At 43.4% G+C, this 12,458-nt stretch overlaps 1 protein-coding gene across 11 annotated transcripts in view; it reads right to left on the bottom strand.

Moving 5' to 3' along the window:
* Positions 1–12,458, bottom strand: part of ITPR2 (inositol 1,4,5-trisphosphate receptor type 2) — a 364,184-nt gene that overhangs the window by 62,811 nt on the left and 288,915 nt on the right. For all 11 annotated transcript variants that reach the window (XR_013394522.1, XR_013394523.1, XM_077935647.1 and 8 more), the window contains 3 exons: positions 11,402–11,512; positions 4,979–5,074; positions 703–822 (listed from right to left, as the gene is read on the bottom strand). Coding sequence is in view for 9 of the 11 variants with exons in the window: in XM_077935647.1 (XP_077791773.1) it covers positions 703–822; positions 4,979–5,074; positions 11,402–11,512 (327 nt within the window). In the remaining 2 variants the exon portion in view is untranslated. The remainder of the gene's footprint in view (positions 1–702; positions 823–4,978; positions 5,075–11,401; positions 11,513–12,458) is intronic.

Below are 12,458 nucleotides of genomic sequence, written 5' to 3'. Positions count from 1 at the left end.
CAGGAGAGGAAGAGGAATTTCCATTGTGCACGCAGAATGCTGTTGCACCAGTGGAGCTGCAGTGTTGTATATTGCTGCACCCAAGCTTCCCCTGCCCCCTCCCCCACCTTGAAATAACAGCCGTGTGGCCAAGGATGATATGCATACAGGCTTCCTATCAAATGCATTTTCCCAGCTGACAGGTCTGCTTTTTCAGGAGAGATGGGCAAAGCTTGATTGGTATACAGGACTCAGCTAACCAAGCTATTTTCCTATGAAGTCAGAAAATACCACGTCTCAGGAGTGCAATGGATCCAAATCCCAGGACTCCTGTTGAACGCTGCTGCTACTCCAATGGAGATAGGATTCTCCCCTCCCTTATCTGGTGGTGGGCAGCAGTGGAAGGAGGTCCCTGCCTACTTTGCCACCTAGTAGGTCTCTGCCCTTTGATTCTTTCTCATTTCCCAGGGTGCCTCCAATGTGGTTTGCTGCATGGGTGTGGGAAGTACTGGCACACTGCTTGGGAATGCACTGCAACAGGCCAAAATTTCACAGACACAGACACAGAAATATTTTTTGTAACAATTTCCAATGGTAAGGTATTAACTAACTTCAATCCCTTCCCTACTCACCCAGGACTAAGCCACATTGAACTCAGTGGGATTTACTTTTCAGTAGACGGGTACAGAATTAAAGCATTCACAGGGCAACACAATGCAATACCTGATGAGCTAATATATAGATATTATGTCCAACATCTTTTGGCGAAATACCGTCACCCCCATTTTCCTCATCATGTTCACTCTCCAGACCCTGACTGTATGCATTCTTCATTACATCCACCTTCAAAACAAATTGAAATGCAGTTGACATGAAATATACTGACGCTAGTTTCAAAGTAACAAATCAAATTTGGATTAATTTCAACAGTTCATTTCAGAGAGGACATATCATTACATATTTTTTTTCAAATGAAGAGGAAATGTGCAAAAGTTCATTGGAGTATGTGGCGGGGGTGGGGGATCTAGTTCTCCTGAATACAGTGAAAGCTTGGGTTACGTACCGTCCTCCTTATGAACGCTTCAGGTAACGACCTCCGCTAACCCAGAAGTATGTCTCCTGGTAGTGAACTTTGCGAGTGGAAGTTGCGTGGCAGCAGCGCAGCGCCCCATTAGTGAAACACGCCTCAGGTTAAGAATGGTTTTGGGTTAAGAATGGACCTCTGGAACGAATTATGTTCGTAACCAGAGGTACCACTGTATAAAGAAATTTCAGTGGGGGAGATGGAGTTATTTTTATTAAGGATAATGGTGCCCATTAAAAGGAAAACTAAGTGGACACCAGAGTTTCTCATTTCCAAGTTGCCGATCAATAGGGGTATCCAGCTGCTTGCTTTCAGAGAAATAAATAATGCGTAAAGGTCAGATAATCTTTCTTTCATCAGGAAACATCACAAAGACAGGATTATTTTTTTCTTGGAAAAAAACCAGACAATGGAAATTTTAAGAAGTTGCGGAACCAAAGTATTACAGGAAAACTAGTCTGTATGACAAAAATGTTGACCAGATTTTTCTCTGGTGAGAAACTGTGAATAGGAGTTGTTTGAGCTGTTAAATCCTTGGCCAATAACTAATTTTTGGAATGGAGGAGGGGGTGAAAGGCCTGTAACATTGACTGCACCCACTTTTCCATGATTCTCAGACATGGGGTCTATAGCCTTCATCTTTTGCTTCCCTTATTCATATCCACTCAGTATTGACACTGGCTGGGAGTCAGCAGTGGAGATCCAGGCTAGAAGTTTGATGGAGACTTTGTCTCTCTCTGTCTCTCTGCTAATGTCAACGTTTTAGGGAAGAGGTAGCCAACGTGGCTGCCTCCAGATGTAATCAGCAATCAGCGTGGCCAGTGGCCAGGGCTGGTGGGAATTTTATTACACATTTGGGGAGCTGCCCGTCTTCAGCACCTGAAGAAGAATGACCCTAAAGGGAGCATTTGAGATGTTTCTCTACTAGCCTTCACAACCTGATGCCCTCCTATTACTTCCATCAACCCTTTCAGAACATTTGGAGGGCACCAGCTTGGTTAGGCTGCCTCAGACCATTAAAACTGTTTTTTGTTTTTGTAAGAATCCTCCATGTGGCTTGCGCAATGTCTAAATGACCCAATGAAATTAGGTCCTGCCCGCATGGCTGCAATATTTAAATGGTGCTCCAGCCACATGACCAAAGGGTAGTATGGTAGCTCAGAAAAGGAGATGTCAGCCAGGAAGACTCTAGTTTAAATGTCACTTCTGCCATTAACTCACTATATGGCCTCAGGCAAGCCACTCTTTCCCAGTCTCTCATCTGGAATTACTACATGGGAGGCCCCCCCCCCCCCAGTGTAAATTGCAGGTGTGGGAGAGTGATCTGGATTAAGACTTCAGCAAGATTAAAACCCCACTACCCCCATGCCAAGATCCCAGTCTGGACTGGATCCTCTGTAGCTGCAATTTGCATGGGAGGGGACTGTTATTGGAGTGGATTCCCCCAGTGTAAACTGCAAGTTTGTTGGTGGAGAGAGGGAGAGAGAGAGAGTGGGGGACTGGATAAGGAAGATAGAAAGAGAGTGTAGCCCTGCTCACGTTTGGCTCCAGTCCTGCCCACCACTGGTATGTGGGCTGCAAATCAAAGGAAAAAGGACCAAGACCTGCCCTATACAAAATGGCTATAGTGCTTCCAGTTCCTGTCCCGTGCCATGGTGATGGCTCTCTCAACATCAGAGAGGCACAGGCTGAAAAAGGGGGTGGAAGGGGTTAAACAATTCCCTATAAACCTCTTGGGGTACGGGAGGCACTGGCAGCCCACCGTCGCCTCAATGGCTCGCCCTGGCACAGATCAGTGTGGAGATAGGCGGAAGCACTGGGTACTATGCAATTCTCCTGATGCAAACCCCACCCCCCAAATTGCCATTGGATGCAGAGGTTCTCCTTATAATTGGGTTTTAATTGGCATTAAGAACAGGCGCACAACAGACGAGATGGACATTATAACTGTGAACAATCAGCTGCATGGAACAGAGGTTTGAAATTGGGAGAAGATTCTATCTTGTGCTGGAGGTAGATGGAGGCGAGGAGGGCTCTTTGCTGTATTTTATAGAAATTTTTACATTTTTGATCTGGCAACCCTCTCCTAATACTGGATTTTAAACTATACAAGTGAGGATGGCTTGATGAAGAGATATTTAAAAGAAGATGTAAAGCTGTGTGTGGCTTGAAAGGAGTAAAGGCGGGAGGAGAGCCTGGTTGTTTTGTTTGGAAAGATATCGCTGGGAGTTAGAGCCTACCCCCCCCCCCCCGCCCTAAAAAAGACTTAAAGACTAAGAGATCATGGAGAAGTTGAGATATAACCAGTGCTTTTTTCTGGGGGGTATGCAGGGGTACGCATACCTCTAAACATTTTGTGAATTTAAGTTTGGTCTCATTGAGGAGCAGTATTTCCTTATGAGTAGGATAATGAGAGTACCCCTAAACATGTTTTTAGAAAAAAAGCACTGGATATAACCAATTTTTTAAAAAAGCAAAATGCTATGGTAGCGGCAGAAGGAAAGTGGCATGAGGGCTTTTTGTATGTTGGAAGAGGAATGGCACCGACTTTTCCCTCTCTTCCCAGCCAGAGGAAGAAATGGCGAATCTCTGGAACTTGTTGATTCTTGGTGCCAGTGGAAGGGAGGGATCTGCTCTTGTCAATTTGGAACTGCTTGAGTATTATGGGAAGGAGCTGAGTCAGAGAAAAAAGAGGCTTTAACCTTGAAGTTGCCGCTTCGCCACAACCAGGCTGGAATACAACAACAATACAGTGGTCCCCCGCAAGACGAATGCCTCGCAAGATGGAAAACCCGCTAGACGAAAGGGTTTTCCGTTTTTGAGTTGCTTCGCAAGACGATTTTACCTATGGGCTTGCTTCGCAAGACGAAAACGTCTTGCAAGTCTTGAGATTTTTTTCTCGCTCCCCCCCTTTTTCTAAGCCGCTAAGCCGCTAATAGCCTTTTAGCAGCTAAGCCGCTAAGCCTTTAATAGCCGCTAAGCCGCTAAACCGCTAATAGCGCTAATCCGCTAATAGGGTTGGTTCGCAAGACAAAAAAACCGCTAGACGAAGAGACTCGCGGAACGGATTCTTTTCGTCTTGCGAGGCACCACTGTAGTGGGAGTAAGGAGATACTCCCAAATGCTGCAGGAAAAAGGAAAACATCATAGAGACATATAAGGCCAAGAGACTAACAACTGACTTTCGGATGTGGCATTCGCAGAATGAAAAGGAAAAAGCTATGGTTCCTCACTTGAAGCTTTTTTTGGAAGTTAAATAATATAATAACATGAATAGAAATGATTAAAAGTGCAGCTGTTAATTATGTGATAATTTTAAAAAATGGAATGTAATAGAAATAAATAAGAATATGAAATGCAGTAATATTAGATCATAAAGATCCATCAAGAATGATGCGTGGGAGGCCTCTTAACAAAATTGTATTAATTTGGAACTAATTTGTGTAATTGGGTTTATATTGGAAAATAATTGACAAAATGGCTATAACCTATGTTGGGCCCTTGGGACAGCACAGCCTCTATTTGCAAGGAACGGTGGGGGAGAGATACAGCAAAAATGTTTTATTGAATTTAAGCCTATTTTATTTTATAATACAGGTTTTTATGGTTAACTTAGGTTCTTCAGCTTGTAATGTACTCCCAAGAGAGCTTACTGAAGTATGATAATTTAGTTAAGAAAACAATTATAGAAAATAATGCTTATAATGAATAACAGTAATGAAGTCATAAAGACAGACCTGCTTAAATGCTTGACCTGTTTAAAGAACTATTTGTGACTTGTGGCTCCCATCCTGATGTGACATCCAGTCACTGTCTGGGTGCAGAAACTACTAAGCGATATCAAATAATTTATTTTACAAAATGATGGTGACATTTTCAATTAAAAAGATAAAGAATATACAAATATTTACTTACCAGCTCTCTTGGTCTCATGTTGAAAAGGATTCTTTCAGCATTTTCACTGTCGTGCCTGCTTTCCATAATAGCCAACAAAAGCTTGGAGGCATTATTCTGAGGGCACAGAATTGAATTGATGCAGTTAAAATTTATTTCATGAATTAATGATCCCTGTATTTGCTTTAATTGATATTGCTAGGGCTGCTTTCTTTATTAGATAAGATTTTAAACTGCTTGCATTTGTTTTTGAAAGACATAACATTAGTGCAGTGTAAAGCTAATTAATTATTTCTTTGCAAGTGTGATCAGATAGATCAGATCAGAAGAATCTTTAAATGCATCAGCCACTATCTATAGCAATAAAATAAAATAAAATATACTGAAGATAGAGGTAAAACTTAACTATACAAAATGCATTTTGGAGGTTTACATCAATAATCAAATAATAGATCTTATTCTAATTGCCCCCACCTAAAAACCTTGCAGTTTTTTCTGTCGCCTGATCATCTTGATCTGCTAGAAGAAAGGACACAGTAGCAATCGTTGAGCTGCCTGGCATAGACAATAATAGAGGGGTAATAACCTCACTCCTCAAATCTTTAGAAAGAGTGCAAGCCAGAAGCACATGAACCACTGACTCAATACTGCCATCTCCACATGAACATGACCGTTTTTCCAGCCGAATTTTTTGAAATCGACCCTCAAGTACAGCCAAAGGTGAAAGTGCAAAAATGCAAAAGTGAAAGTGTGTCTGTATTTTGGAATTGTTAAATTTTGCAGGTAGGGTGCCAACATGTCAAAATGACTAGGTGGGAAATAATCATACCATGGACAAAATTTCCTTATTGTGGCCAAATTATTCTGTCTCTCAGTATCATATAGGCGCTGTCTAATTAAATTATTTGCTTTACGAAACCCAGTGTTAATAAACTTTTGCGGTGACAAACCAGAAAAGGAAAGCTTTTTCTTGACAATTTTAGTCCAAGTGCTCTCATGACAACCTTGCGATACCAAGGGTAATAGACCAGTGGGGATTAAATTTAGGCGAAGCCAATAAGTAAATATCCTACGCCAAATTTGTAATTCAACATAGGGGAGGTTAGCCTCTTTTTTAAAAAAAATAATTTTTATTAACAGGCCAATCACATCACATTATCCAAATCACATTAGTTCCAAATTATACAGCCAAATTTTAAATTTTGTTGGGGGTACCCATACATCAAGCTCCGAACGAGTCCAAACATCACTTATATTGCTGCTTTAATTAAACAATTCTATCCAGTTCAATCCAGATAGTCCTTTATTACTTTCTTCATCTTCTTGTTGTTATCGTATTGTGATGGGATAATGAGCTGCTTGTGCGTAAAATGCAAGTCCCTCAGAGTTTGATCAGGTTCTCAAACCTCTGCCTGTGACGGAGCCCCTCCGGCATGGCTGCGTCAGTCGCTAGCAGAGTCCGAAAGTGGTTGCTTTCGGAATCTCTTCCAACATAAAAGCTCCTTAACGGAAACACGTCTTCTGGACTCTCTGCGTGACAGTTTCCGGCGAGGAGTGGGTATCCCTATAGGAGGTCCTGAGACCTCCCCACTGTTTTCGCTGGAAGCGTCTCTGAGCCATCCCTCCGACTCACTTTCCCTTGGAGTTCCTTCTCTCCCCCTACTGGTTCCCTCTTCAGCTGCTACGTCTCTCTCAACCTCAGTGAGCCTTTCCACCTCCTGTCCTTCCGATGGCAGTTCCCATCCACCTCCCCTCCAGGGCCCCCTTCACCCCCTCCCGTCTCCTCCTCTATGGGCGGTGAGGAGGTAAAACCCCTGAAAGAACCTCCCTCATCTTCCGAAGTTTCGAACACTTCCCTCCACTTGTTGCTGTCCCTGGTCTCCCGGTACTCCTCGTCATCGGAGTCAATTCCCTCTTCCAACTCCGAATCCGCGAATCCTTCCAGTTCCTCTTCTTCGTTGGTGGTGCCAAAATACTCCCTCCTAAACCTTGCTACCGGCTGAGGTTTCCTCGGGAATCTTTGGTGGAACGTTTCTATTAAAACCTCGTCATTGACCTCCCCTGCAGTCACCCAGGTGTTTTCTGACTCCGGTTCCCCTTCCCACGCCACCAAATACTCCACCTGATTTCCCTTCCACCTGGAATCGAGGATTTCCGCTACATGGTTGCTGCGTTCCCTTTCTTCCAAGGCTGGTCCCCTGGCGTGCTCCCCTTCACGTCCCCCCCTGTACGGTGACAGTAACGACCTGTGGAACACTGGGTGCAATTTCATGTGGTTGGGCAACCGGAGTTTGAAAGCCACTGGGTTGACCTGCTGAATGACCTCAAAGGGTCCCAATCTTTTGGGTCTCAATTTCTTACAACCCCCTTTGAAAGGCAACCCTTGGGTTGACAGCCACACCTGATCCCCCACCCTTATGGTTTCACCTTCCCTTCTGTTCTTGTCTGCCTGCTTCTTATATTGTGCCTTGGCCCTTTCTAAGTTGAGCTGGAGCTGATGATGGATCGCTTCCATCTCTTCTACAAAATGTTCGGCCGCTGGGACGCTCCATCTCTCCCCTCCAGGGAGAGCCAGTTAAAGCCTCAGCGCCTAGGGCTTGCCGATCGAAAGGTCGGCGGTTCGAATCCCCGTGGCGGGGTGCGCTCCCGTTGCTCGGTCCCAGCGCCTGCCAACCTAGCAGTTCAAAAGCACCCCCGGGTGCAAGTAGATAAATAGGGACCGCTTACTAGCGGGAAGGTAAACGGCGTTTCCGTGTGTGGCTCTGGCTCGCCAGATGCAGCTTGTCACGCTGGCCACGTGACCCGGAAGTGTCTGCGGACAGCACTGGCCCCCGGCCTATAGAGTGAGATGGGCGCACAACCCTAGAGTCTGTCAAGACTGGCCCGTATGGGCAGGGGTACCTTTACCTTTTACTCTGGGGATGTTAAACTCTGGACAATATCATTTATATATAAATTAAACACTGCGGGAGCTAGAATATAACTTTGCTTAACTCCATCTGTGGCTGGTACAGATTCTGTGAGCTGCCCATTTGTAGAGCAACGCACTTTCACCACAGCGTTTTTATATAGACATTTAGTCAAGAACAATAAACTTTTATCTATACTTGGAAGAGTTCAGCTAATCCGACAATCTTACTCGAGAGATTGAATCGAATGCAGCTTTCGGATCAATGAAAGCTACATATAGCACACCACCTGGTTACTTAACATACTTATCTATATTCAGGTAGGTAGCCGTGTTGGTCTGACGCAGTAGAAATATATTTAAAAAATAAAAAAACGAAAGCTCATACCAAGAACAAACTTAGTTGGTCTCTAAGGTGCTACTGGACATTTTTTTTTATTTTTTAAATCTATATATACTTATCTATAAAATGGGCTAGTACAAAGCAATGGTGGATCTGCCTTGTCTAAATCCTGCTTGCTCTTTGGCAAGAATAGTTTAATCAGTTATCCAATCAGCTAGCTTATGTTAAAGATGCTTTGCATATAATTTGCTAATTACAGGTAGCAAACTAACTGGTCTATAACTAGCCAGATCGGACGTAAGGCCTTTTTTGAATATGGGGATAACTACCGCTGTGGCCCAAATAACCTGGATTAATTGATAATTGGGATAATTACTGCCAGCAGGGAGACCCACCAGTTGGTGTTAGACTTCAACAGCTCTGGGGGCAAATAGTCTATGCCTGGTGCTTTATTATTATTTAACTGTGAAATAAGGTTCTTGACCTCAGTTGTAGATACTGGAGGCCAGTCTGGAAAGTTTTCCAAAGATTCTGTTATTTGGTTGACCTCTTCATCTTGCCCATAATTGAGTGAATATTGCATCCCTTCATTGGGTCTGATAGTACGCACTGAAACATTTCAAGCATTCTCTAGCAGGGCTGATATTGTACACCAGAAGAGGGAGATGTCCTTATTGTGAGAAGCATGTTTTTCTGCTTTCTGTTTTTTTCCATCTTAGCAGAAGTTTATACTTCTATATGAGGGGAACATATTTATTAATTAAGAGGGGTAAATTTTAGTTCCTATATTTGCGGTAAACTCTCTTCAGCTGGCTTTTAGCCTGTTTCCACTCTTTGTTGAACCAGCTGGAAGATTCCATTGATCTTATTGAGCCACTGTTGTGATCTCAATTCTCGAGTGGTCTTGCAACTTATCAGTCAAGATCTGAAATAAAGTCATAGCCTCAGCAGCAGAGGTAGCTGAGATGATAGCAATATGAATAGCCCTTAAGTCATCTGTATGAAGATGAGTCAGAGCTAGACTGAGTACTAGTGGGGTCCACTTAATTCTATGGCCTGCAGTCACACCTAAGTTTGCATTAGAGATAAATTGAGTTTTAGGGGAAGAATTGTTAAATACTGGGCCTACTAGTACCATTGTTAGAGGTAAATTATCACTTTCAATATTATGGCCCACCTCAAACTCCATGACAAACCTATATGCAAATTGCAAGATCGCAATATAATTTATCACACTGCCCCCATGCTTTGCAAAGTGGGTATATTCCCTGGGCTGATCGCCCTCTGTCATACCGTTTAATATTAGTGTGGCTGTTGTAGTTGCATTCAACTTTGTGGAGATGAAACATGCTAGACCCCCACTGGCCCTACCACCTTTCATTGAAATGTATGCTCAATATATGGCAGGCTCACAGGGCACTCACTGTGCACCACCTGCCAGCTCATTTACAATGTAGTGTACAGTGCAGTACAGTGCAGTATGTACAGTGAAGTGTAGATATATACATACATAAACACATTGGCCCCAAACATGCAACCCATATTGTGTACATGGAACAGCTGCCAGGGCATGAGCACACATGCAAGCACTCCAGCTCATCCTGTGTTTGCTACACACACTTTTGTGAATGTGTGCACAAATGTCATATTAAGGATTTGGAAATATTTGGGTTAAGAGGTCCTATGGCTGGGTCGGGATGGCATGGGGATGAGGGACCAACTCCCTTCTCTTGCGGGGGCCCAATTAGTGCCATTGCCTTCCATTAAGAGTTTGGGTGTAATCCTTGACGCCTCCCTTTCCATGGAGGCGCAAGTTACAGCAACACCCAAGGCGACATTTTTCCACCTTCGCCACATCAAGCAGTTGGTCCCTTACCTTTCCCGCCCCGACCTGACCACAGTGATCCATGCGACAGTCATCTCCAGGCTTGACTACTGTAATTCGCTCTATGCAGGGCTGCCCTTGAAGCTGTCCCAGAAACTCCAGCGGGTGCAGAATGCTGCAGCGAGGCTCCTCACGGGGTCTCTGCCATGGAAGCATATTCACCCAGTGCTTTTCAAGCTGCACTGGCTCCCGGTGGAGTACAGGGTCAGGTTCAAGGTGCTGGTTTTGACCGTTAAAGCCCTTCATGGCCTAGGACCCTCGTACCTACGGAACCGCCTCTCCTGGTATGCCCCACGGAGAGCCTCAAGGTCCATAAATAGCAACACCCTAGTGGTCCCAGGCCCTAAGGAAGTTAGATTAGCTTCAACCAGAGCCAGGGCCTTTTCAACACTGGCTCCGGCCTGGTGGAACGCTCTGCCTCATGAGACCAGGGCCCTGCAGGATCTGATTTCTTTCCGCAGGGCCTGTAAGACAGAGTTGTTCCGCCTGGCCTTTGGCTTGGAGCCAATTTGATTCCCTCCCTCTCTTTCTTTTTTCTTTTCCTTCTCCTCCTGCGATGAGGCTACATTTTAATATTTTAATGTCTCAATATTTTAATGTTGTATTTTAAGTTGTAATCATTCAACTTGTTTTTATTATTGCTTGTAAGCCGCTCTGAGCCCGGCCTTGGCTGGGGAGGGCGGGGTATAAATAAAAATTATTATTATTATTATTATTATTATTATTATTATTATTATTATTATTAAAAAAATTTAAACTCTCATGTACAGAAAGTGCAAAGCTTTAGCTTATGCTATTTGGCAAACAACACAAACCCCCGAGTGCATATCCCATTAGGAGTGTGTTTTGCCCAGGAAGGGAATGCTCCTTAGTTCAAAGAATTTACTGCAGAGGATGTTTTTTAAATAAATGCATCACGCAATATCATGCAAGCTGACCTCCTGCTACCAGCATAATTGTGGATTACTCCGGCAAGGTGAAAGTGCAACTGCGGGGCAAATCCAGTGCTCCTGCTGGTACATTTACACTATACCAAACTTGCGGCTGCCTTGCCCCTTCCAGAAAGCTGCCATGATACTAGTGGTGGGAGGTCAGGCACATGCTGGCACCCAACCCTACCAACCGCTACTGCACCAATGTAAATCTTAAGTCCAGTTCTATGAGCTGCTGTGCAAGTACAGCTGCTTGTGAGTTTGAGGTGATAAAGGCTGAAATCCTATATATGCATACCTAGAAGTGAGTCCCACTGAACCCAGTGGAACTTATTTCTGAGAAAATATGTATAGAATAGCCCTGTAAACACTGTACCTTCAACTGAAGCACTAGGTCCATACGGTATTTTCCAAGAGGATTGATATCATTCAGGATCAAGGCAATGATAATGTCTATGCCATTAGATTCATGTGTCGCTATGCAGGACTAGAACATAAAAATAATTATAAGGACAGCAGTGTACATATTGCAAATTTTCAGATATACAATAATTCCTTGGGGCCTTAGGTGACACAGTTAGTGTTTTGAATCAGAGTCTAGGGCAACTAAATTTTACTCACAGCAGACTCATTGGAATAAATGAACAAGAGTTACATCCATTAATTTCAATGGGTCTACTCTGAGTAAAAAACTAGTTGAATACTACCCCTAGACACTGAGGAGAAATCTTGATTGACCCCTGTTGCAAAACCACAAATAGGAAATTATTATTATTATTATTATTATTATTATTATTATTATTATTATTATTATTGAAATCCAAACCATTTTTCTTTTTAGCATCAAGTTGATATAAAATGAACTTTTTAGTTGATTTTCAGATGCTGAATGGACATGCAAACTGTGCCTATTAGTGATGCAGTACATATGAATTTAATATACTTTTTTGGAGGGGAGAAGGATACAGAGCTGCAGTCTGAACAAGCAACAAACATGTGCAAACCCACCACAAAACACCCAAAAACAAATCAAGCCCCCCCTTTTTCAAAGTTTATGTGTTATAACAGCCTGAATTATACTTATTCCATAGCAGCAGTAGCAAATGTAATCTAAGAGCTTGATCGATAACTCTGTAGCACGGAGCAGCACAGTGTCCTACACTGATACTGCCCCACTCCAGAATCCTGAAATAATATTTCACGAATTTTGTAAATACAGCGGTACCTCAGGTTAAGAATTTAATTCATTCTGGAGGTCCATTCTTAACCTGAAACTGTTCTTAACCTGAAGCACCACTTTAGCTAATGGGGCCTCCCGCTGCCACCGCACGATTTCTGTTCTCATCCTGAAGCAAAGTTCTTAACTCTGGGCTAGCAGAGTCTGTAACCTGAAGCGTCTGTAACCTGAGGTACCACTGTACTCTAAAGCACTA

Source organism: Podarcis muralis, chromosome 10 (genome assembly GCF_964188315.1).
Source record: "Podarcis muralis chromosome 10, rPodMur119.hap1.1, whole genome shotgun sequence".
Taxonomy (NCBI): Eukaryota; Metazoa; Chordata; class Lepidosauria; order Squamata; family Lacertidae; genus Podarcis; species Podarcis muralis.
The sequence above is the reverse complement of the archived record's forward strand: the minus strand, read 5'-3'. Positions and strand labels throughout refer to the sequence as shown.